Below are 26,895 nucleotides of genomic sequence, written 5' to 3' on the forward strand. Positions count from 1 at the left end.
TTCAAATTTGTGAAAGCTTTTAATTTTGACAAACATTAAAATTATCATATTCTCTGACACTCCGCATTATAAGTGAGTGAAACAAGCTATCTCTTTCTTTATCAATAATAGTAAAAAACAAAAACAACATGACACTCTTTCTTTAAAACTAAAACCATCTTATCAAATGATTCCAAACAAAAACCTTGACGCATTTAACATTATCAGGATTTCAAACAGGATATTTGACAAGTCACGTGTGAAACAAGGTAATCTTCAGATCTCGTTTTGTCTGATAAAAAAATGAAATACAAAGAGAAACAATACTGAAAGTCGGAATCAACCACAACGCCAGCCTCGCGAGTAAGAGATATAGAACAAAACACTGCGGTGTGGTCTGATCTTCCGTAAGCTAGGATGACAATCTAACGATTCAGTACTTTGTTATCAGAAAATTAAAGATATAAAGGAACAAAACTTAAGTGCCAGTCAGTATTGTCTTATCCTGCACCTTTTAAAACACCAGTTAATTCCTACAATCACAGATATCAAAACGACGCGATTTAGAACTGACAAAGCCTATCAATAGCTTCTCCAACTTTTGTTGGACTTGCATGCATTGATTTACACATTGGTTAACTACTGTTTATCACTTTTCTTCTTTGTCTGAGATGTTTTCATGTTCATTGGGTTTTAACAGGGAAGCCAATAGGTGCCTACTGATCCGTAGGAACTCGGAACTGTGTTCCTCGTTTGGTCTTTGTGTGGACGCCTGGACTGTGAAGATCGCAGTGTGCTGGTATGTTTCACTAGTCTGCCTCAGTGCATGATAGATACGCCAGGAGGATCTGATAACAAACACCAAGATCAGAGAGGTGAAGGTCAACTTGCCAAGGTCAGCACCAACTGAACTCAACGTATCCCAGTGTCCACTTCAACACTACCTGAAATAAATTTTTTTAAAAAATGCAATATTCTTATCGATTAACCTGTTTTACATGTTGTAAATAAACTATTTTGATAAATAATTTATTTGAACTCAATCCAGCGATTAGATATCAGTATCGTACGTAATTTCTTGCCCTATGATATCAGGAAGTAACTGCAATACGTAAGATCCTTCTACTATCTATATATCAGTCATATTGATTTTTATTTAAATCATTTCATAAAACGTCAATGCAAGATATGCTCTACATTTTAAATGAAAACCGATATACTTGATACCGAAGCGATACATGAAAAAAGAGTCGACAGTCAAACTATCACAGGATCTATAGAAGTACAGATTACAGAGAAACAGAAGAATATGTGTCATGCCGACTGCCGAGTAACACACAGTTACCTGGAGCTAGCACATCAGAGCAAACGCATTTTTTAAACATCAAAAATAAATAAAATATTTTAATATGTTTGTTTTCACAACAAACTTTTGAGGTAACCAAGATAGACATGGTTGGTGTAGATTTCACAGAACATAAATTGTGGAGTTCTTAGACTGGATTACAGGTTCAAAGCTACTAACTTGGAGGTTACAGGTCTATAAATTCTGTTATCACCTTCAAGAGAAAACATAAACCTCAACAGAAAGAAAAACATCTTCAAAGTGAAATTCTGGAGTACATAAATTGTAAACACTTGAGCACCTTGTGGACCCAGGGATATATTCCGACATTACAATACCTCAATGATTACTCTATCTTATCATGTGACCAAATTTGCATGCTGAAAGCTTAACAAACATCAAAGCAGTGTTTATCAGGACTATTTCCCTCTTCGTGACTATCAACAATTTAACATAGAATCACTATGAATCCAGCCTCTACTAGGTATTGTGTCATTACTAGATAAACGTGAGTTTAGTAGCGAAGCAGTCCTGGTTGGAATCTCAAACGTGCATAGCGTATTCCTCAACACCGGTGTCCCGAAGTTAATCATATATGGCTGGAACCTCAAACGTGTGTACAATGGACAACACCAGTACAATAAAAAATGAATACATAAAAAAATAAAAGTCTTCACTTTGGGAACAATTTCTTCCTTATATTTGGTAATCAATTGTACACACAATAAAGAATGTTTAATTTCATATTGAACAGGTATATCAACGTATCATGGTAATCTCAATACTGAAAAAAAAGAAGGAAAATACGTTTCTGCATGATACACTATTCATATTGAATTTCTGTATGATAAGGTTCAAGTTGAGGTGGAAGTTGCAGAGAGACGGGATAACCTACTACAGAATGCATACACAAACATATCTGTGATCAGTGATTATAGAAACTTCATTTTGTATCCTCCGAGATAAGATTGCAACACTGAAGTGGGCATGGAGAGTAGACTTCCTATGATAATATTTACCCAGGTAAGCCTGGACGTCCCACCTATAGTTCATCACCTGGTAGCGTTCAGGTATGAAATGCACTCAATCTCAGGTGAGGCTTTTGTACGGTGACACCCTAAAGAGATCATACCCAAAATCCTCTACCATATTTGGTGGTTTACGAGTGCCAATAAAACCTGTTAATCTCCGCGGATAGGACCATGGCGAACAATTAACAACGTGATGACTGGTTTGATGTTTACATCGTAATAATCGTCAGTGATAATGTTTGTATCTAGGTATTGAAAACCTAGTAATTACAAAGATGTTGTCAGATCCATAAATATCTGAACACAACAATAAATGTGGACCTATCCCGTATCAGGTGGACAGCGACCCAACCGAGATATGTATCAGCTCTTGACGGTTTCTTTAACTAGGATCCATTATATTCTCAGAAAAGACATCTACCCGGTGATTATATCGGGGCTTTCATGATTTTGATTAAAATAATGATTTTCACACTCACTACATTAAATTCTGGTCAAGGTTGTAATCGCTAAGATATCGTTTAATACATTTATCTATGTTCTCAATCATAGAACTTTTGTTGCAAATCATTTTTAAAGGTTTTGTACACAATACGGTCACAAAGGTGTGTTTCCAAATACAGTGTATATATAGCTATAGAGTCCGCCCAAAAAGGCCAGACTAACTGTTCCACCCGATGACAATGTATTACGAAAATCAAACGTAACATCAACCTGGGTAAAACAGTCAACACGTATCAGTTCACAATGTGTCCAACAAAATAATTCTCGAGTAAATGTCTGTGGTTGCTGAAAAACTCAAAATAAACGTTTTCGAAAATAACGTTACACCTGTGATTAGTCAACACGTCGGTATATTCCTTCGTTCTGTGGCCAATGCAAATTAATGAAAACACCCCAGTATACATTTTCTTTCTGTTGCGTAAGTTCAGAGAAAAAAAAATATTGAAACGTTCTATGCGGCAGTGTTGCCACTCTGAACAACCCGTGTGCTACAGTTTGAGGATAATACACGTTTGGTTTGGACCATCTGGACCAAACCGGGCCCGTTCCTGATCAACTGCGAAAGACTTTTCAGGAAGACACGTCTGCAGAATATACACAACTGCTTAACTATTGCGAGTGAAATTTCGAGGACTTTGGTAGGTGTATAACAATTGTCCTTATAATATCAAAGGAACAATGTCCTTTTTATGAAACAATCAGAATTCTACTGGATTGTCACATCGATGGCGATGAGGGGCGTGCAATCTAGAGACGTTTGGTCGAATGTATAGCTAGATACTGGACAACTGAATACTACTGTAAATGGACGAGTGCATGGTTGTCTGAATTGAACCGTTCATAAATAAAATAAAATAATAATAAAAAAAAAAAATGAAGCGTACGATGGTCATTTAAGGCTGTTTGGTAACCTTTTACATCATGGTATTGCTACTACTGTTCAACAGGATAACAGAAATGATTATACCAGTTATATGATGAGAACAAGTCTGTAGAAACAGGTTTGGTGTTGGAACAATACTCTTTATCAGTACACGTCATTAGGTAACATGCTAAGGAACAAAGACCAAGATCTGGCCCGAGCATTGTCCACTTATATAATTAGGAAACCAAACACGCTACCCTTCACTTTTTGTCATATATTGCGACACTGAAACATTGCAATGAGAGTTTATAGAACAAAATAAGGGAATTACATAGACAGTTTTAATAAAACATTTCAAACGTGAATGAATTGACTTGAAGTTGAATACAACTGACAACAAATAAGAAAATAAATCTGTGTCAACTAAAATAGCGTTATACAATGTTCACATCCCCAATAAGGAGATATATCCTCCTTAGGCTTGTATCTCAATGGAAACAATATTTTCAAATGAGTACATCAATTAAAAGTGACTTGAGTAGAGAAGCTTGTTTGACAAACAAGAATGAAGTCAGGCGTATCCATACTTAAATACAACCGATGGTGTGCGTATTTAATCAAGGGCAATCACAGCAATATTAATTGTGTGATTCGAACAAATGTTTCCTTGTGTGCAAAATGTCACACAGGCATACTGCAAAAGAAACAACATTTAAGGAAATAATGTTTGTGCAAGCGAAGTCACAGATAAAAAAAATCGTTTCATATTTGATCTTACTCCAACATGCTTTCAATTTCAAGGACGAAACGGAAAAGACTCATATGAAATTGTGAAAATAACTTGCGTATTTAATTCAGAAAATAAATCGAGAATCAATTCAGAATGCGCAGGAATCATAATACACATTCATGCTTCAATCAATATATAACTTCCATCACTTTTTTTTGGGGGTAAGAAGATTTTTTGTTAAAAACTTTATTTTCATATGATGTAAAATCAATATGAATGAAGTGGAGGATGGCGTATAAAGCAATCCGTCATTTGCTATTTCATAGTGTGAAGACAATACATTACATTCTCAATATCCGATACCGCTCTGTACATTCTCTAACGGATATTAATCAAAATGGCAGGCTAAGATGTTGATGGACAGGATGTGAATTGTATAACATTGTAAATGTATACAAATGAAATCATATTTCATATTTGTCGAAAACATTAACGAGCTAGAAAATATCCATTGATAAATTACTGTGAAAGGTATTTGATATTAATGTATTTTTTTCATGACATGATTTCTTTTAGGTCTGGTGACAGTCCATTTTAGTTCCTAAATTTGACATGATGAGATTTATGGTTAAAGAAATGTGAATATCAATTCATTCATTCTGTAAACATGTTGGCAAATTGTGGTACGGTGATTAACAAAACTTATAAAAGTAATATTTAAGTGTCAAATGTCAGGACAGAAACACGATCTTCTGGCTCACAACAGGGGCGGGAAATTAACGCCAGGTAGATATTCATTTAGTTCATATTTGTGACCAGTTCTGGGTGATTAACTCTCCAAATGTACCTGTGGAAAGATAGTAATCAGCGAAATCTGTATTTATTAAAGCCATGACCAGGCGGTGTGAAAGGTGGAAAATTTGATATAAATAGGCTCCTGACACACTCATATACACCTGTAGACATATCTCCAACCAAACACAGGTACACCTGTAGTTACCCTAATGTACGTACCTCCAAACAAACATAGGTATACCTGTAGTTACCCTAATGTACGTACCTCCAAACAAACACAGGTACACCTGTAATTACCCTAATGTGCGTACCTCCAAACAAACACAGGTATACCTGTAGTTACCCTAATGTACGTACCTCCAAACAAACACAGGTATACCTGTAGTTACCCTAATGTACGTACCTCCAAACAAACACAGGTATACCTGTAGTTACCCTAATGTACATACCTCCAAACAAACACAGGTACACCTGTAGTTACCCTAATGTACGTACCTCCAAACAAACGCAGGTATACCTATAGCTATCCTAATGTACGTACCTCCAAACTAACACAGGTATACCTGTAGTTACCCTAATGTACGTACCTCCAAACTAACACAGGTATACCTGTAGTTACCCTAATGTACGTACCTCCAAACAAACACAGGTATACCTGTAGTTACCCTAATGTACGTACCTCCAAACAAACACAGGTATACCTATAGCTATCCTAATGTACATACCTCCAAACAAACACAGGTATACATGTAGTTACCCTAATATACGTACCTCCAAACAAACACAGGTACATATACCTATAGCTATCCTAATGTACGCACCTCCAAACTAACACAGGTATACCTGTAGTTACCCTAATGTACGTACCCCTTAACACACACTGGTACATTGGAAATGTCACACCCTGTACTTTAGTCTGGAGATGACACCCTCCGCTTGTCAATGTCACACCCTGTACTTTAGTCTGGAGATGACACCCTCCGCTTGTCAATGTCACACCCTGTACTTTAGTCTGGAGATGTCACCCTCAGCTTGTCAATGTCACACCCTGTACTTTAGTCTGGAGATGTCACCCTCAGCTTATCAATGTCACACCCTGTACTTTAGCCTGGAGATGTCACCCTCAGCTTATCAATGTCACACCCTGTACTTGAGTCTGGAGATGACACCCTCAGCCTGTCAATGTCACACCTGTACTTTAGTCTGGAGATGTCACCCTCCGCTTGTCAATGTCACACCCTGTACTTTAGTCTGGAGATGTCACCCTCCGCTTGTCAATGTCACACCCTGTACTTTAGTCTGGAGATGTCACCCTCAGCTTTTCAATGTCACACCCTGTACTTTAGTCTGGAGATGTCACTCTCAGCCTGTCAATGTCACATACTTTAGTCTGGAGATGACACCCTTGGCTTCACATGCAATGTCATAACCTTCTCTTTAGTCTAGATCAGGAGATGACACATACATTACCATGCCTAATGACATCCCATCTTACCTCATGTTATTACCTTCTGGTTTCCAGTTACTAATGATAACCAGTATATAATTGCATCACTACACTGTGTGGGCCACAGTAATCATAATACCTTAAAATGATAGATATTTTAGCAATTACTTCAATCTTGTACACGATTAGGACAAAAGAGTCATTGAAATAAAACATTTTGATTGACAATTTAATTGGGTATTGATTTGGTATTCTTGGGGATTCACTAATGGATAAAAAATGGTATCATTAACTTTTTTTTTTTGCCCGAAGAAGCATTACTTTTTATAATATCTTCCACAAGGATTTTTTTTTTTTTTTACGTTATATACATTATATTATTTATATATATGATATAATTGTGTACCAAACATCAAATGAAATGTGAAGGTTCAACGATAAAATCTATAGGTGGTTCTTGTGGTACATTTGATAAGATTATAGCTTAAACAAGATGATGATACGAAGTGACATTCACAACAAATCTGGATTGTTACCGAGTTTGTTCTGACCTCTACTAGTCCTTTTGATAACACTAAATATATTTTATCTCCTGTTCGCAGCAGGGACTATCCGACCATGTTCAGTCACACAAAAGTAGGTCTACCTGTATCTACTCAAGGTGTAATCCTACAATATGTACCACAATCAATATAATCAAAGGATTTCTGAAAAAAAGACAATCTGTTAAATAAGTGTATAAGATTATTGTTTTCCCTATCTTTTTCTTTTCTCTCATAATCAGTAAATTTCCCACTAATTAAATGCAACAAGACCTTTTAATATTTGGTAGAACTGCTCTTCAGGTTGACATATCCCAAATTAAAATCACATCAGAAACCTTACATGACACAGCCAAGCTGACAATTACCTAAAGTTTAGGGGACATATTACCTAGTATTAAAATACCAAAATTTAATTTACACGGCCTTGACTACCAGTTATATATTACGTGGCCTGTTATTTCCTGTGAATAAGTTTACCTACCGTTATAAACACTAATCAATTGTAAAGGTCTAAGATATATGATACAAATACACTGACAATATCAGAAAACTAATTTGCACGTATGAATTCATAATAAGACATAATTGACCAAGATTTCAATCTTGTCATACACACATTAAGTAATGCCTGTCTGAGATAAACAATTCCTAAAGGTTTCCAATACACTATAAAAATCATTTTAACTAATCTTTGGTGTGTCCTTGTGAGTTATTGTCCACAAATTACAAAACCATATTCAGAGATGTACTGTTACACAATAATTTGCTGTTTCATTTCAAATAGATAGTGACAATTCATTAAAGTTCAATTAATAAAAGTCATGTTCCGAATGATGACACTGCTGTTAAAATTAATGAAGACCAACACCGGGGAATTGTGATAGGAGCTGGTCTTTGGGTCATACCTATTGTTACCAACAATGATTAAAAATATAGATATTAATCTTCAGGAAAACTGAACTGATCTCTATAAGAAAATTGATCTGAGGGTTTTTAAAACTGATTATTGTTGATAACTTGCACTAGCAAAAAAGTTAAAACATGGAATGGAAATTACTAGATTACACGTAATTAAAGAGTTGAAACCCATCAATCATGGAAAAAGAATATTTTAACATGGTGAGAAGGTTTATACGGTAAAACCTTTGTGGTCTAAGGGAAATAACTCTTAAATATAACTCTCCCATAACTTTCAGGTATTTCTCAATTCCGTTAATAAACATTTTAAAATTAAGTCAACAAAGATATTCTGTCAAATTTGGGTTGGATTATCACACAAATGAACACATCTACTGGTGAAGTATTGGCTCAGTGTACAGATAGCATTGAGGAAAAGAAACCGATAAGAATGGGACCTAATCTCCAATGCTACTGTGATAACACCCTGGCCTGCAAATTATGTTTAGATGTGAGAAATATTGGTTATGTTGATCGCTGAATGAGTGTCCCACTGTCTTCCCACTGATTACAAGTTTGGGAATCAGCCAGAATCTAACAAAACCTGTCAAAGAACCAGAGATTAATTTTCATAAGAATATATCTGGTCCCTAGTGAGAGATAAGCTGTTTACCTGTACAAAGTTCACTTCAGTTTATATATATACTACATGTATAGTCATCACCTAGCGTTCACCAGACACAGTACAATTTGTCTTTGTTAGAATTTTAATTTGTTATGGTGTTCTAAGTATCCTCACTACTTGTTTTGGTGCACCCCTTGAACAGTTTAGGACTGGGGTGGCATATTCAGGGACAATTAAATCTTGAAATATTTCTCAGTATCATCACAAACTGGAGATATCATACAATGAGGTTAGAAAAAATAACAATAATTGAAATAAAAAAAGTTCAAAAAGGCTTCCATCTAAGGTACCTTAAAGCAGGTTTTAAGATTTGGCTTAAAAGTTAAAATAAACACAAAATGAAGAAAGTTCTACAGACATACTCTCGCCACCCTGAAATGGTCATGCAAGTGTGACCTTCATAACCTTTAAACCTAACAAAGAAACAAAAGGGCACCAAAAACATTTCTGGTGATAGACTCCACATTATTATACTACCGTACAGATACAAATGGAAGATTTCTTCTACAAAAGATTATTTTTCTTTTCTTTTTTTTTACACTAAAGGCGTGGTCAAATGTGATAATAAGCAATTAATCCCCTCCAATCTTGAATGTGAATAATGGAAGAATCTAATTTGTGTAAACCTTAATGCTATCTAATCATGGTGTAAGTAAAACCTAAGACTGTTTTGGGCTTTAGAAAACATCTTGTTCACAGTAGTTGTTGCATGCTTTTTTACTATTGGTAGCTGTAAACTGTGAAGTTACACTAAAAAACTGGAGATTTGTCTCTCTTACCTTCCTATGTTTTTAAAATTATGACTTAATTGACTCTTGACTTTAAAACGAAGGTCGCAGTGACCTAATTATAAATACACTATACATATGTGTATATGGCTCCTCCACTGCATCTCTGATAGAAATGGACCAAACACAATTTAGTTAAAGTACAAAACATGTCACATATCAACACCCTATCACTCTTCAGGACTGCACGACAAATGCGGCAAAACTTCTCAATCAAATTTGCGATGGACAGATGAAGGGTAACACTTATGCGCCTGTGACTTCTTTGTGGCGGGGGCATAAAATACCAGTTATACTGAGGCAAAGAAATATTTACACCGCCTGGTAGGGGTTCAAATAAGAGTAAGGTTTTCAAATCAAAACTGGCCAAGTAGCAAACAAGCTTATTGTTAAAGTCATTCTCTCCACACATTTTTTAGAACAGCTTTGGTAACATGGACTTGTTTAATTACCCTTTCAGGGATCTCCATGCAACTACTCAACCAGGCACTTATCCAAAATTGGAATATTTGTATCCATATCGGATTAAGGTTTTCTTTTGAAGTTGTAATGTTTGATAGACAATTGAGTATTAATTTCTCTATAATGTGCCAGATTCATAAAACAAACATGTGATAACCGACCAAACTAGCCCAAATAATATCTGAAGTGATAGGAAACAGTGCTGGGTTATCAGGCGTCCTGCCTATCAGGAACAGTCCCTAGTGGGGAGAGGATACATTTGAAGTGTCCTGTCTCATAACATGGGGATTCAGTAAGGTGGGCAAGTGTTTGGTTTATCAGGTGGGCTGGCTTACCTATTTAGACAATAATCTGTGTTTTCTGACCTCTAGACAAAAGCCACAAAGGAGCTCTATCCTTTTGTTTTTTCAGGGTGGGACTTCTTTAATATTTCTCACTGTGCTTCTGATTACAACATCTCAACAATTTCTCCTAAATCATTCTTTAAACAACAAGATTTATCACATATTCAAAAGTAAAAAAAAATAATAAAAAATTGTGTCCTACTAAACTATATACAAAGCATTACATTAATATAAAAGGTTCTTTATGTCCTTATGACTCCCTTGACATGTTACCTATATAGCTACAGTATATTTTAAGATTCCTGTAACAACTTTGTTCTTCACTAATGAATTTTAATTTAAATGTAAACTTATTTTATCCCTTTTTTAAACTGAGATCTCATCCATTTTCTTTCTTCAGAATTTCATCAGGTAAACATACATTATTTTTCATGACAGACAACGTATATTGATATATACATGTACAGGTACAAGCTGGGTCTTAAAATATCAGCAAATTTAAACATGAGCCTCTGATGGTCTGCTACATAAGGTATACACATATGGAAATGGGTAAATGATTCATGGATGAAGGAATCGGTAACTTAAGAAAACAAATTTTCTGCAATCGATGAAAACTAGAACAATAACATGTCAAAATTGGCCCTGCTATGTGTCTAACCCTTAAAGGTTAATGTAATAGTGCTAGATTGACATTAAATTGTTAGTTATATGTTCCTTTACATCTTTTACTAATGTCTCATTAATGAGGCCACATTAATTGGGCCACTGATGATACTACTTCATCATTATTCTTTTGGAACAGCTGGCTGAAAATGTCTACAAGCATTTAACTTAAGATTGATTCAATTAGAGCTAATATTAAGAGCATACAGATTAACATAAAAACACATACCAAATATGAAGGAAAGCAATCAGCTTACCATCGAAACTGGTACACTCAACTTTCCTTTTTGTACAATAGGAAAGTTCAATTAAAATGATGTTCTCATCAACAGTGAGAAAAGTTTTCAAATTTTTTTTTTTTCACTTAGACCAACTGAACTACGAATTAATTTGTGGGCAAAATTCCACTGTTCCTGTAAGAGGACCTATTAAATTTCTTAACAGGTTAACATTTTGTTTTGACATTAGAGGCAAAGCTGCTTGAAAATAGCCAAGGAATCAAATTGCCAAAACACATAATGCAATCAGTGTACCACCCAGACTGGTACATCTCTTAAAACTATTAAAATTATATATATTTTATTACATCTAGGAACAACATGGATTGATTACATTTTGTATATCTGGTGGTATCAACACCTTTCCAATTCCTCTGGTTTCAATTCAGCAGACTTAACTAAGCAAATATTTATCATACTTCCTATTTCCTCTGTCAATAAATATCTAACAAATATCCTGCGGCGACCCTGCATGCAGTGATACTGTAAAATTCATATAAACATGATTTATCTTTACCAGGAAGATTTGTTTTAAGTATACAATGAAATACAAATATGTGAAGCTTCATTCTCCTGCATTGAGTTACTGATATCATTCTATTAAGGAATTCTTGTGTCAGAGATCAAATTAGTCATTTACTCATTCAATTTACCCGTATAACTATGGACAGTCACAAGGTATTATTTGATAAGAGTGATAAAAACTTCCTTTGTGATTTTACCATTTTCATGTAAACATTTAAAACTGACCTGGATTAAAAGACAAAATCATTCAAAACATTTTTTTCAGTAAGGCAGTTGTGATTCTGTATCAAGTGTTCTCACAATCTACACAGATTAAAGGACTAAAACTTCCAAAATATTTGTCATAGTATTTGTTAGCCAAAGGCTAGTTGTAGATACAATTTATCTATAAGGATTAAGTGATTAAGCATTTCCAAATAATTTTCCAGTCATCAATTGCGTTTAGAAGTTGAAGGTGGCTGACTGATACCCAACTAAGGGAATGTTGTTTTTGAAGAAAAGCTATATGTCAATGTGTTATCTAAACAATGTATAAGTCGGTGCAACGTGGTGTCAGTGCCAAGACAATCACACAATCAACACCATGCCGCACACTCGGAGACGACAACAGGTCGCAGGAATTTCATTAATCCTATATAATTCTTCAAGTATCCCAGATGCCGAGTGGGCTTATCACCGTCCACCTCAAAACGGGCTGCTCATTATCTCTCACAACAGGATATTAACTTTTATACAAGCCTGAGTAGACATTAATTTACCACATATCCGAAAACTGTCAAACTCAAACAACGATCTCTTTCAAATGGGAGTCTTCGGTTGCAAACGACAAATCTAGAATTGAAATACCTAACAAATCATAATAATTATTTATCTGATGAAGTAAATGTTAAACTGAGCTAAACTTCCCGTTAATGTTGTTAAAAAACAAGACTTGAGTTTTATTATTCAATGTTATCTCCCAATGTAAATAACAGTGGATATCAGTTCTGGTCACAATGACGTCTATCTGAGATTCTAGCTGCATGACTCAAAATATTCCCAGGATTATCATCAAATAAAATTTGAAAAATTGTAAAAGGTACTTCACCTCCAACAAATAGTATTTTTTTATCAATTAAAAACATAAATAGACTCATATGTATTTTTCTTCAGCAATAAAAGTTACACACTTTACACTATTACAACCCTCAGAAATTGTCATTTTCTTATTTATCTTTAAAATAAAAAGAAATAAGAATAATTAATTGTGTCCCAAAGAAATTCCATTTCGTTCTGCCTCCATACTGAATTAAATACTGATTGCGCATGCGCCGAACAGAAGCTGCACAGGTAAGTAATGGTGATTGCAATACAAAGTGAGGAAGGCCACAAGTGTTAACATCTCCAGAAAAGAAGGAATTAAGCTTAAATTAGATTATGAAATGAATACAGGGAAGAATTTCAATCGGAGACTGCATAGACAGGTGAAATCATATATAAACAAGGGCCCAATGGGCCCGAATCGCTCACCTGCAATGCAGTGATCTTTTGATATATGGATCCTGCAGTTATTTGAAAGCATGATACAGGGCCAATATAATGTCTCTTGGCACTATTCAGAAGTCATTTAAATATCTAAGCATACTTGACCGATGTGACCTTGAATGTGAGTCAGGGTCATTCATTTGAACAAACTTGGTAGCCCTTCACCCCAGCATGCTACAGACCAAATATCAACTCCCTGGGACTCTTGGTTATTGAGAAGAAGTCGTTTGAAGATTTCAGCCTATTTGATCCTTGTGACCTTGAATGAAGGTCAAGGTCATTCATTTGAACAAATATGGTAGCCCTTTATCACAGCATGCTCAGTCCCAATATTAGGTCTCTGGGCCTTTTGGTTATTGAGAAGAAGTTGTTTAAATGGAAAAGTTGACGATGGACGCCGTGCCATGGCATAAGCTCACTTGCCCTTTGGGCAGGTGAGCTAAAAACCGACAATGGAATTGGAACATATGCGGAAATTGCACAGTTTTTTGTTTTCGTACACACTTACATAGTGTAACGTTCGGTCTGTTATTATATTTACTGAACATTTTAGGCATACGATGTGATTGAATCAATAGTTTGGCTTTCTTTTATGATATGTATTGATTGCAGATTGACTATTTATTGTTAAAGCTTAAACTTCTTGATAAATCACATTTGCATCAATCCAGGGAAATGGGGCCAATGGGGGTAACGCTAAGAAAGCTTTTCACTTTGACTGCAAATATATTAGCGTAGATCCGGTGAAAAAGGCTCAGCTGAGTAATAAGCCTGGGAATCGGTAACATAATTATGACGTCATCTACTTGTGATGTTAGCGGTAGTCAACTCGACGGTACCATTTTGAAAGGACTGATCAACACAATTTTAGTGTTTTCTCCTGTTACCGGATGATCTCAAAAACTTAACTGAATATTGCAGAAATGATTGCATATCTAACATCTCCACAAGGTAAGCTAACAACAAATGGCTGAAGAGTACAGTTACTTGAGAACATTTGACCACGTCACTACTAAATCTGTGTCAATACATGCTGTGCTTGACAACCATAGTAAATCCGAGATGGAAATTTTGGATTGTGAATATATCAATTATTAAAAATGTAAAAGGTATTAAATAAAAATGTTGAGTTGCTTTTTTTAAATTTTATTAACAATACTGGTGTCTTTACGTAGATTCACTGGAACTGTATTATCTTAGCAACCACGGCTGCCGTAGTTACCAACGTCGCAACAAACCCTGAATTTTATTTTCTTCGTACTGTATTTAAGCGATTTGTTTGATTTAAACATAAGGATTGTACCTCATTTTTACTGTGTATACGGTAGTATGCCTGCAATTGGCAACGACCATATCCTATGGAGCGTAAATGTGTTAACCATACAAAATGTTTGTTGCCAACTGCAGGCATACTGCCGTATACGCAGTCAAAATGAGGTAGAATCCTTAACAAATTCTTTTGATCAGTTTGTTGTCCTTTTGACCCAAAAAGGAAATATAAAAAAAGGTCAGTAAAAGTGAACAGCTAAGTGTGTGAGGTTTAAGTTTAATCTCTTGAACTCAAGAGTTATTGTCTGGAGGGCAAATTTCTATTTATAGTAAGTGATTTTGACCATTGGCATTTTGACACAAAACCCCAAACATGCACTCTTGATGAGGAAGCAGTGTGTAAAATTAAAGTTTGAAAGTACACTTTAACATGAGTTTTTGTCTAGAAACAAATTTCTATTTATAGTGAGTAGTGACCTTGACATTTGACCTTATGATGGACAAGAAATCTGAAGCAAACAATCTTGATGAGGGAGCAGCATGTAAAACTTGAGTTATTGTTCAGAAGTGATGATGCGAAATTGGTTGACTAAACATTTAGTACTTCAGGGAGAAGATTTGCATGTAGATGTGTCCTGATGTGACCCAGTGTTTGAACGAAACCCATGTACCAGGAATTGAATAAAGGACCTTGCTGCTCTTATATCAAATATACAGCTTACCCCCTATCCTGCATCTCTACATACCCTAAGGTATCAAGGTGAAGAGTACTAGAACCATCTACACAGAACAATGTTGGCTATATCTAATTGAATTTGGAAAGCAAATGATGTTCTGCCTGTGAAAAAGTCTTCAAAACCTCACATGGACAATAACAAGATAAGGTCTAATTAATTAAAAACATTCTAAAATTAAATCAGTCTTACTTCAAGATATTTGCTGTCCCATCACATACTTTGTCAAAGGGTTGTTTGAAATGGAACTATTCTGCAAGAATACTCAATGACACTACTTTTCCTGTTTCTCAAAAGTCACATCCAAACAATATCTGTTCATCTGACCACCTTCCAGATCAACATTGATATGTATCTTTATAACAATGACAGAAGTAATACAAAAGATTAATAAGTAAAAGGTTTGAGTTCTTCTGTACATTTCTCGTCAGAGTACAGAACACGATGACTATAAAAAATAAACACATTGTTTCAAAAGGCAGCTCAGTTGAAATACTTCAATGATAAATATCAGAAATGAAAGACAATTTGTATCAGAAAAAAATATGTAATATAGTAAAATATTTGGAATGCTGTTTAACAAGGGTCATATTGAGAGATATGTTTCCTTACCTGTCTTATTTAACTAAGAATCGGATTAACACACTTGTTCTCATCCCTGAAATGGTCCTGTATTTCTGTCCTCCATCCTTAGTGCTGACTTGACCTGGATTTTCTGTTTCCCTGGGTCTGTCCCTGAATAATGACCGGCCCCACCCTCTGTAAGAAACAACAGTTACAGTAGCTACCAACTTGGGTTTTATACATTTTTACACCCCGATGAAACTAGTGTATTTCCAGATTAAACAAACTACTCCTCTGATGTGGCGCGACATTATTGCAGTATTCATGGTCCAGGGGAGGTAATTCAAAAATAAATCTTACCTTTCTGAACAAGGCCAGCTTGTTGAATGGTGTAGGTAAATATGGTGAATGGGGCAATAGGGGATTTGGCAACCATTATCTGTTGGGAAAACATAAAAAGAAAACCAATGATGTCAGATATCTGAGTGGAAGTGCCTGGTATTCTATACACAGCTAAGTTACATGTAGAAAATACCGTATACAGTCTTATAAGTTTCCCAAAAGAAGCATTGAAGGTACAATCTCTCTGATAAAGTATGCTTGATTGATAACAACAGTAGGCTATATGATACCAAAAGTTATATTCTTTACACTTTATATTCAGTGGTTAAGGAAAAGTAGTGATTTAAAGGAAATATTGATGATCATTGGGTGATGGACAGACAGACGATAGACTCTGCGCAATGACATATGCTCACCGGTCCTTCGGACTAGGTGAGCTAAAAAGCCTTGGGTTTTGGACATTAAATATAAGTAGTGAGAGGAGGATCAGGAGATCTCCGGAAATTGAGTTTTACTGTTTAGGACAACAGAAGAATGGCTGACTCTGAGAAGAACCCACCTGTCTCTCCAGGTCTGTGTGGTATTGGAGGATGAGCCTCGTGTTAACACTATGACTCCAGGTGTTTCCTAAGGCTGTGGTTACATACCCAGTCTCACCATCCAGTTGAACCGCTGTCAAAAAAAAAAAAAAAAAAAAAAATAAAATAAAACAAATATGACAACAGTTTTATACAAAAACCATCAAAGATAATGTACACTTTACTATAAATATGAATAGGACTGAGTTATACATCATGTATTATGATTTAACAAGACAAAACCCTGTAAGATATAAAACTCCAAAAACAGAAAAATTCTCCAAATAATAAATTCTTAGTGACAAAGCCAAGATCAGTTCTATTTGTTGACGGTTTTTAGGTTTATTGCAGGAAGTTTGTGTGAATATGAATATTGAGGTACAAAAAATGTATTTCATTACACATCAAAAGTTTCAATCATGCTTTAAATTTCACCCAAATATTGGATTGCAGTCTCCAAATCTATATACTAGAGATTGTTTTTGTGAACAAGAACATCCCCTTCTTCCTTATGAGGCAATGACTATTTTGCATTCCATTGACCTTTAACCTTGAGGTCAAGTTTGCAATGAGCTAATGACAAAGAACTGCATTTCACCAATAGGTGACAAAGGTTTATCATTATATACAGAAACTTTCGTTGAAGATATCATTAACAGTTTAAAAGTTATTTCTAGATAAGAAATCATAACAAAATTATTCATTTTGACCTTTGACTTCGAGACTAAAGTCAAAGTGACCTTACAGCAATTCATTGCACATCAGCTATAATGCAAATATACTGCAAGATCATCATGAGAACTTCAATGGGTAAGAAGTTATGGCCAAGAAGAAATTAACACATACGATGTACATGTATTTGGTCTTTAACCTTGAGGTCAAAGTCACAATGATCTCATGACAGAGCAATGCACTTTGTCAGTAGGTAATTAAGATATACAGTAACTGTCAATTTGATAGCTTTAATGTTTAAATGTTATTGTCCAGACAAATATTAGGAAAAAAATGTATATTTGAGCTTGCGCCTTGAGGTCAAGGTCATACTGATTCAATAACAGAGTACTGCCCTTCATCAGTGGGTGATTAAAGTATACAGCTACTTTCATGAAGGCCTCATGGATTATGGATTTATCTTTACTTAATACCCTTCAAATCTGCTTAGTTATGTCAACAATTCATAAGTAAAGTATGAAATAAACATCTAAAAATTGAACATGAACCAATTCTGCATGTGCCAAGTTACATCCCCGGATGATAAACAGAAAAGCATGGGTTCACTTATCAAATGTTGAGAAGTTACCCTGTCAATTCATGGTGGTTTTCACATGTAAATCATCTTTTTACTGTCTAACAAACCCAGGTTGACTCAGTAAGTCATTGATGTTGTTGATGTATGCGATTTGTCAGCGTGGTAGCAAGTGTAACTTTAAGCATAAATTCATTACATGTCAGGCTGTCAAGTTGAGTATCCCATAGAAGCAATGCGAATACCTTTTTCAATTCAACCGATGCATTCTCCTTCCTCTCTTCCATCTTTCACTCATTTACTAGTTATGCATGTTACAATAACATAAGTAATCGAGGTAAAACGAGCTATAAATTGGGTTTACTATCATATAAAAATGATAAAGCTACATAACTCGCTATGCTGTGATTGTTTACGGTTGTTTGTGGTGTCTCATACTATCTAAATGAAGCAAAGGAAGTGTTACAGAAAATTTCAGTGCAGTTGCACAGCGGCACAGTTTTAGATTTTCTAAACAAATATTATATTTATTTCATCACAACTAGTCACAAATATGAGTGTAAGCGTCTTTCATTTATAAATCTTATAAATTACTGTGCAACTTATATCTGCCTTTTGAATGAAGGATTGCACCTTTAAGTGATATTTTACCCTGGTGGAATGTCTTACCAGAGAAATCTTTAATAATGCTTTACCCTAGTGGAATGTCAAAGTAGAGAAATTTTACGTAATGCTTTACCCTGGTGGAATGCCTTACCAGAGAAATATTACGTGACATTTTACTCTGCTGGAATATCTTACCAGAGAAATCGTACGTGATATTTTACTCTAGTGGAATGTCAAAGTAGAGAAATTTTACGTAATGCTTTACCCTGGTGGAATGCCTTACCAGAGAAATATTACGTGACATTTTACTCTAGTGCATTGTCTAACCAGAGAAATCTTACGTGACATTTTACTCTAGTGGAATGTCTTACCAGAGAAATCTTACGTGACATTTTACTCTAGTGGAATGTCTTACCAGAGAAATCTTATGTGACATTTTACTCTAGTGGAATGTCTTATCAGAGAAATCTTACGTGATATTTTACTCTAGTGCATTGTCTTACCAGAGAAATCTAATGTGATATTTTTCTCTAGTGGAATGTCTTACCAGAGAAATCTTATGTGACATTTTACTCAAGTGGAATGTCTTATCAGAGAAATCTTACGTGACATTTTACTCAAGTGGAATGTCTTACCAGAGAAATCTTACGTGATATTTTACTCTAGTGCATTGTCTTACCAGAGAAATCTAATGTGATATTTTTCTCTAGTGGAATGTCTTACCAGAGAAATCTTATGTGACATTTTACTCAAGTGGAATGTCTTATCAGAGAAATCTTACGTGACATTTTACTCAAGTGGAATGTCTTACCAGAGAAATCTTACGTGATATTTTACTTTAGTACATTGTCTTACCAGAGAAATCTTACGTGATATTTTACTCTAGTGGAATGTCTTACCAGAGAAATCTTATGTGATATTTTACTCTGCTGGAATATCTTACCAGAGAAATCTTACGTGATATTTTACTCTAGTGGAATGTCTTACCAGAGAAATCTTACGTGATATTTTACTCTGCTGGAATATCTTACCAGAGAAATCTTACATGATATTTTACTCTAGTACATTGTCTTACCAGAGAAATCTTATGTGATATTTTACTCTAGTGCATTGTCTTACCAGAGAAATCTTACGTGATATTTTACCCTAGTGGAATGTCTTACCAGAGAAATCTTACGTGATATTTTACTCTAGTGCATTGTCTTACCAGAGAAATCTTATGTGATATTTTACTCTAGTGCATTGTCTTACCAGAGAAATCTTATGTGATATTTTACTCTAGTGGAATGTCTTACCAGAGAAATCTTATGTGATATTTTAATCTGCTGGAATATCTTACCAGAGAAATCGTACGTGACAATTTACTCTGCTGGAATATCTTACCAGAGAAATCGTACGTGATAATTTACTCTGCTGGAATATCTTACCAGAGAAATCTTACGTGATAATTTACTCTAGTGGAATGTCTTACCAGAGGTCTCACCTGGACGAGACACATCATCCTGTCTGTCATATCTTGTTGTGATTTGATTGGTAACAACCACCTGTAAGCAAACAGAACACGTCATAAGTACAGCTCATACCTTCCTACAGTACAGCATTCTTTAAAAATAATTGTCATCCATTTCAAGTTGAAGATTGTTTCAGCAAATCAGAAAAGACATTTATATTCATTTAATATCCCAGCTCGATCTAATGATATTAAAATTCAAAATCTTAAAATTTCTAAAATTTCTAAAATTTACCAACCCATTCAACAGAAATATTTAACTCCTATCTGTCAAAATATTCAGATCAATTTTCCTTTTTCGTTTATAGTTCAAATATGTTATATAAGATCAAACCAGGTTGCAAATATTTACACTTAGCCAAACTATTTAAATTTCTTATTTCTTTCAGTCATTTGAGAAATATGATTATCCACCTTGTAAATGTCATGTTAAATGCTGTTTAGTGTAATGTAACAACTTGAGAGAACTCACTGCAAGTTGTTCTCAAATATATCATCCAGATTGAAAATAATATGATGATAACCTATCTTTACCCATGTACTAAATAACATACAGGTATAGAGAAGGTCTCTGCAATATATTTGAGTAGTGCAGCCTGCTGAGACAGGAAGTTGGTGCGATCTGTAAGGTTGCGCCCAAGAGATGTGCTATACTCCTTCCTCACCAGGGATGCCATGGAGTCTACAATGACTAGCTTCACCCGCTTTTGTATGATCTCCTCCTCAATTGTCTGGAGCCTACAACACAAATCTCAGTCCAGATAATGTGATCAGATATCACTTTCATCCAGGAGTCATGGACAAGTACAAACTACCGGTATCTACTTAACATAGAACTTTGTATCTTGTACATGTATACAATGTCTATACTACCTTGACTCTGGAGTGATGGCCAGGCCATCAGAATGGTACACAAAAGTGTCTAGTTCTGATACGGTCATCTTTGATTGTCATAAAACATTCAGCACATCTGAAGTTATGGCACAGAGAAAAAGATAAGTTAGATAATTGGACGAATGGAGAGAATGCAATAGTCCCTCTATATACACTGATAAATTGGACTTTTAAAATTGTGACTATGACCTTATCCATTGACATGTTTCCATTTTAGTTCTGGCTAATACTATTGAGGAATGATGATGTTAATTACCTCTCCATGAGACTAGCACAAGTCTGCTGTGTATCTACAAACACTTGACTGGTTAGTTCAACCAGCTTGTCTCCCACAAACAGATCAGGATGTTTTGCCTGGGCAATCTCCACAAGCCTAGAAATGTGTCACAATATTTTACAAAATTCTGTTAAAACATAAATATTAAAGATATAAGAATTACTCATAATCATAATCATTATTTTAATCAAGGAAAGAAATATATATTTGAGAAAAAAAAGAGAGAAAATAACATACTTCTGACATCATACATCTCTAAAAAGATGATCAATAACTACAGGTATTGGTTTAATACATTATCAAAGCACAAACTTGAAAAGGTGGAAAAGTCCATACAACACTCATGTCTCAGATGAGAGATTCAGAAATCATTGTAAACAAAACAAGTAAACTGCAACAATTCAGTTCATATACAACAAAAATCAATTATCAGACATGTACAAAGGGAGCTAACTCACAGTACTCACATTGTACTGAAGAACTCATATATGCAAAATTTGGTAGTTGTAGATGAAAGGTTACAGTATATGAGATTTGCCCAGATAAGGCAACACACAGAATGACAAATGAAATGAACATTTTCCCCTCTAGAAATATTGTACCTGTTGGGGACTAGTAATCTATGTTATGAACAAGTAAATTATCCAATCTGACAACATAAGGGACATTCACTTTGGTAAACTATAGGAAATGAATACAATTTATTCTGGTATTTTAAAACCTTACCTTTCAGCACTAAATGCTGACTCTGTATCAATGTATAAGACATTACCAGCCAATCCCCCTAGCTCCAAGGGGAGTGTACATTGTACAGTCAACATCAGACAGAACTGGGTCTTACCACATCCAGCTGGACCAGATATCTATACAAACAGCAAAATCAATAGTATTCATAAACCTATTGTAGCTGGTATTACAAGCAACTGAGGAAAAAAATAAATGGATACAATATTTTGCACTAAACATAGTTGATTATTTCAAGAAGTGAAAACAAAAATCTAATTTGATTGTGAACTCCTTCAAAGATTGAACAGTAAGAATTACCTCCCTTCTTACATATTGTAAAGGTTTATCAGTCTTACTTCTGTGATAGTGCCTGTTGGTATCCCTCCATGGAGAACATTGTCCAAGTCAGGGAGGGAGGTCTGAAAGAAATGACAACCCTTCTCCTTTCTCTTGTTCCATAATTCTAAACACTGCAATAGACAATCAATCCATGAACATGTTTACTACAAATTTTACATACATGTACAATGACAGCAGAGCCCTTGAGAGTATGTTTTTAACTCCCTATAGCTATCATAGGGCAGAATAAGTTTTGACTTTTGTGTTTGACATATATTATAATCCTTCTTTTTTTACTTCTAAAATTCAATTAATTTCCTAATATCATTTCTGATCAAGAGGCATCTGAAAGCCCTGCATGGACAGGTATTTAAGAAAAGTTTCACTTATAATTTTATCAATGAGATCTATTACTCAACAGATGAACAAGTGTGTGTATAAAAGACAGACATTCATGAAGACATCACTTTACTTTAAAAATTATGATTTATCAAATGATCAGAATAACAAACAATAGTCTTTATAGGAAATAATGATCTGTGTGTAATGTTAGGTACAAACTCACTGTCTGAGGTTTTGGAGCACAAGCTTTACTGCATAGCTGCACTACCTCGTCCACTTTAAATATACCGAGACCAAGGAATTTCAGGAGTTCCAACTTTGTTTTGGATAGCAGGTCCTGAAAAAAAGTCCATTAACTGACACGAAGGAGCTTGGCTTTCCTGGACACACTATACATTATTATACGCAAGTAGGTGGTTTCCCACTCTTCTTCTTCTTATAATGACACTCATCCATCAATAATGAAGATTATGTGGAGTGTGGGTGCATAGGGGCGCTAATTTATTGTGACCTAGTGTTTGTTTATGAGGGGTTTAAGGATTGAGTGTGGTATGTTTGCCTTGAAGCCCTATAGTGTGGTGCACTTTACTGCTGCTACCGGGAGGAGGTTCCATTGTGTAATTGTGTGAGGAAAGAAGGAGAATTAATATGTGTCCTTGGTAGCAGATATGTGTTTGTAAGTGTAGGGGTGTGCTTGTCTGGTTCTAGAGTCTGGTGGGTGAAGGATGTTGCTGTATTCTATGGAAACATGTTGATGTATGATTTTGTAGAATAAAATGAGTCTTGTTTGTAGTCTTCTTGTTTGTAGTGATGGCCAATTTAAGTTGTCTAGCATGTCTTGTCCTGAGCTTGTCTTGTGGTATCTGTTTTGTATGTATCGTGCTGCAGCTGCGTTGTATTTTTTGTAACTGGTTTATTTGACTTGGGTTGTGAGGGTCCCATATGGAGAAGCAGTACTCCAGTTTGGGTCTAACAATGGCCTTGTATGCATGTTCTTTGATGTGTTGTGAGTTTATTTTTAGGTTCCGTTTAAAAATCCTTGTGATTTGTTTGCGTTTGATGTGATGTTGTTTATATGCGTGTCCCATTTAAGGTTGTTTTGTAATGTTATGCCTAAGTACTTGCTGGAATCTACTTGTTGTAATGTGTGGTTGTGGAGTTTGTATGGATGTGGATATGACATTGCATTTGTCAGGGTGAAAGGTCATCAGCCAATCGTGTTCCCATTAGCCTGCTGCGTCTATGTCTTGTTGTAGTTTGGTTGCGTCATTGATGTTGTGTATTGTTTTGTAAATGATGCTGTCATCTGCAGATAGTCTGAGGGTGCTGTGTTTGATGTAGTCTGGTAAATCATTAATGTAAATGAGGAAGAGGATGGGGCTCAAACGAGTGTAGGACAAAAGTCCCCCCGGACATTAGCCCCCTCGAACATTAGCCCCTAGGACAAAATCCCCTCCGGACGAAAGCCCCCCTGGACATTAGCCCTCCCGGACAAAAGCCCCTTCTATATAAATATAGTTGGTATACTTATATAAATCTGTATTTTTTTATAATAAATAGTTATGTTATTATACAAGTAGAATTTTATCAATAATCGCTGATTGCATGGTGCCATCAGGTTTCTAGAACATCTCCTTTTTCAGTATCTGTGTCTCAAATTATAATATAATGAGTGCCTAACCAAACATGTTGCCCTGTGTTGTAATTATTTAATTTTAGGAATGATTAAAATCATAGAAATAATATAAAAACAATTTATGCCTGTGCAAACGTAGACATTTCACTGTTGATACACATGAAGCCATTAATGATATATTTCTTTTCAGGAGAATACAACATCAATGAAAAACCTACCAAACACCTGTCTAACAGCTTATTGTTTATGTAACAGTTCAAGTAGTTGTTGTTCGAACCGGTTGTTTACATTGCATAAGCTACTGGTGACTGAAGTCACTTATACATATTTGTATATGTAGCACTTAATTTAACTTAATATAACTATTGCTAAAAACACATATATTGAAATAAAAAAAAAATAAAAAAAAAAATATATAATTATTTGATTAGTGTGAAGGGGCTTTTGTCCTACGGGCTAATGTCCAGGGGGGCTTTTGTCCGTACCCCGGCCCAAACAGGTTCCTTGGGGTAGTCCTGATGTTACTGGTATTTTATCTGAATGTTTCCCATCAAGTACTACTGCACTACCCCAACCTGATATATATAGTGTTAAGCAGCAGTGTGTGAAAAACTTCATTCGAACACCATAAAAGTAAATTTCGAACATTTTTTCGTTATGTTTTACTGAAATTTTCAATATTGTTATGAGTATGTAGTGGGAGACGCTTTTATTTTATTCCTAACCATGCTCGAGTGTTAAGCTGACACTGACAGGGAAGCTTATTCTATGACATGTTTGTTATGTTGTGCCTTCGTTCTGTGTAAACCTGACCTTTGTTGTTGTTCTCTGCTCACATGCAGTAAAAGCATAACATAACGTGTGTGTATGCTGTTTATTATCATTAGGCATAAGTTAGACTCTGCCCTCAATTTTGTGGCTGGACAGGTTTGTTTACATCCGTATTATTAGTACGACCGTTAAAAGCTGTTACCTTGCATATCCAGCTCTGTGATTCTAAAACACAAATGACATATTAACCTTGCAGGAGTAAATGCTATTTTTTGACAGACAATCCAAAACCTCTTTGCTCAGACCGACTCTTCGTAACCTTTTTGATGACATCTGCTTCGGTTCTTTTTTCAAGAAAACAAATTCAGCGCCACTGTCATCCAAACGCTTAACTCTAGCTCATATGCACGCTTGATTTTTTTGGGAAATTTAAGGATGCTTGTCCATTGAAATTTGCATATTAGCTTATATATCGCGCAAAAAGACAATATGGTATCCAAATGATATTGCTTACTTTATCATATATGCCATGACAAGCATGCATTAGAATCTAATAAAATGGAGATCTGAATTATAAATAGGTAAAAACCGAAATGACGTGATAGAGATATCAAGCATGAGTTCAAAGTAGTATATAGGTCTCTGGTTCAAATACCAAACATGAGTATCTATATTAAATAAAAAAAATATAGATATCTTATAACCTTTATTTTAGATAATGATATCTGCATTTGAATTGTATATCTGTATACAGTTTAGTTTAAGCTAACCTTTACACCCTAGTGCACTACATTTAAGCCACAGGTAAACTAGTAGTGCACAACGTCCAGTCAGGTGTGACCACAAATCCCCCTATACAGGTAATGGACAGTGCCACTGGACACCTGTGTTAGATACCTGTAGTTGTTACAAAAACAGACCCGTGTAGATTGACTGCCTTATAAAGTCTTTACCAGGTATATTTAAATGTTGGTAAATTTTTTATCTAATATTAACTCAAAATAAAATTGGCTGCGGTTCTTATATGATATATTGCACATTGTGTCATTATCGTGAAGTGATCGAGATCTTTGTTGTTTTACTTTCCATTCATGTGTCGCAAGTCATATCTTCACTTAAAACAGGACTTTAGAAAATATATTCTCAAGTTTGAGTGGGTTAGTATTCCAGTTAGTATAGGTATCGCAATATTCCAAGGGCGAATAGAATTTGTCGTAATTGTGACCAAAACCAGGTAGAGGACGAGTTTCATTTCGTTTTAATATGTCCATTCTATTAAGATAATCAAAAGAAGTTCATTAAAATGTATGACTGCAATCGCCCATCTTCATATAAACTTATCCAGCTGTTGTCTGTACGTAACAGGAAAGAGCTTGGTAATTTAGGGAAGTACGTGAAATTGTGTTTTACAGCACGTTCTAGATCTCAGCTTTAGCTTATATCACTCATATCAGTTTACCAACAGTATAGCCTTCTATCCCCTGACTACACTATTGTATACTACACTCGCTTATCCATTCGATATTGCCGCTCAGAAATGTTTAACATCTGTAACCTTACCTGTCATTGCACCACAGGTGTCTGTGATTTCTGGCGTTCTAATCGGCACACGTGTGAGTTGACGCGTTTGGTTTCTCACTTCAAAAAATTC

General features: G+C 35.2%; 1 protein-coding gene across 2 annotated transcripts; it reads right to left on the minus strand.

Annotated features, from left to right (window-relative positions):
- On the minus strand, nt 1–25,606 carry LOC117324332 (DNA repair protein RAD51 homolog 2-like). Of its 2 annotated transcripts, none has more exons than XM_033880127.1 (11): nt 25,494–25,606; nt 23,061–23,174; nt 22,513–22,626; nt 22,157–22,293; nt 21,410–21,526; nt 20,814–20,997; nt 20,233–20,293; nt 16,879–16,991; nt 16,338–16,416; nt 16,026–16,172; nt 1–923 (listed from the first exon to the last, which is right to left on the minus strand). In XM_033880127.1, the coding sequence occupies exons 1-10, from the start codon at nt 25,575–25,577 to the stop codon at nt 16,066–16,068; spliced, it is 1,110 nt and encodes a 369-aa protein (XP_033736018.1). In that variant the 5' UTR covers nt 25,578–25,606; the 3' UTR covers nt 1–923; nt 16,026–16,065. The 2 variants fall into 2 exon arrangements, with proteins under 2 accessions (XP_033736018.1, XP_033736017.1); XM_033880126.1 differs by having other exon boundaries at nt 20,221–20,293.
- Nucleotides 25,607–26,895: the final 1,289 nt, after the last annotated feature.

This window comes from Pecten maximus, chromosome 3 (assembly GCF_902652985.1).
Source record: "Pecten maximus chromosome 3, xPecMax1.1, whole genome shotgun sequence".
Taxonomy (NCBI): Eukaryota; Metazoa; Mollusca; class Bivalvia; order Pectinida; family Pectinidae; genus Pecten; species Pecten maximus.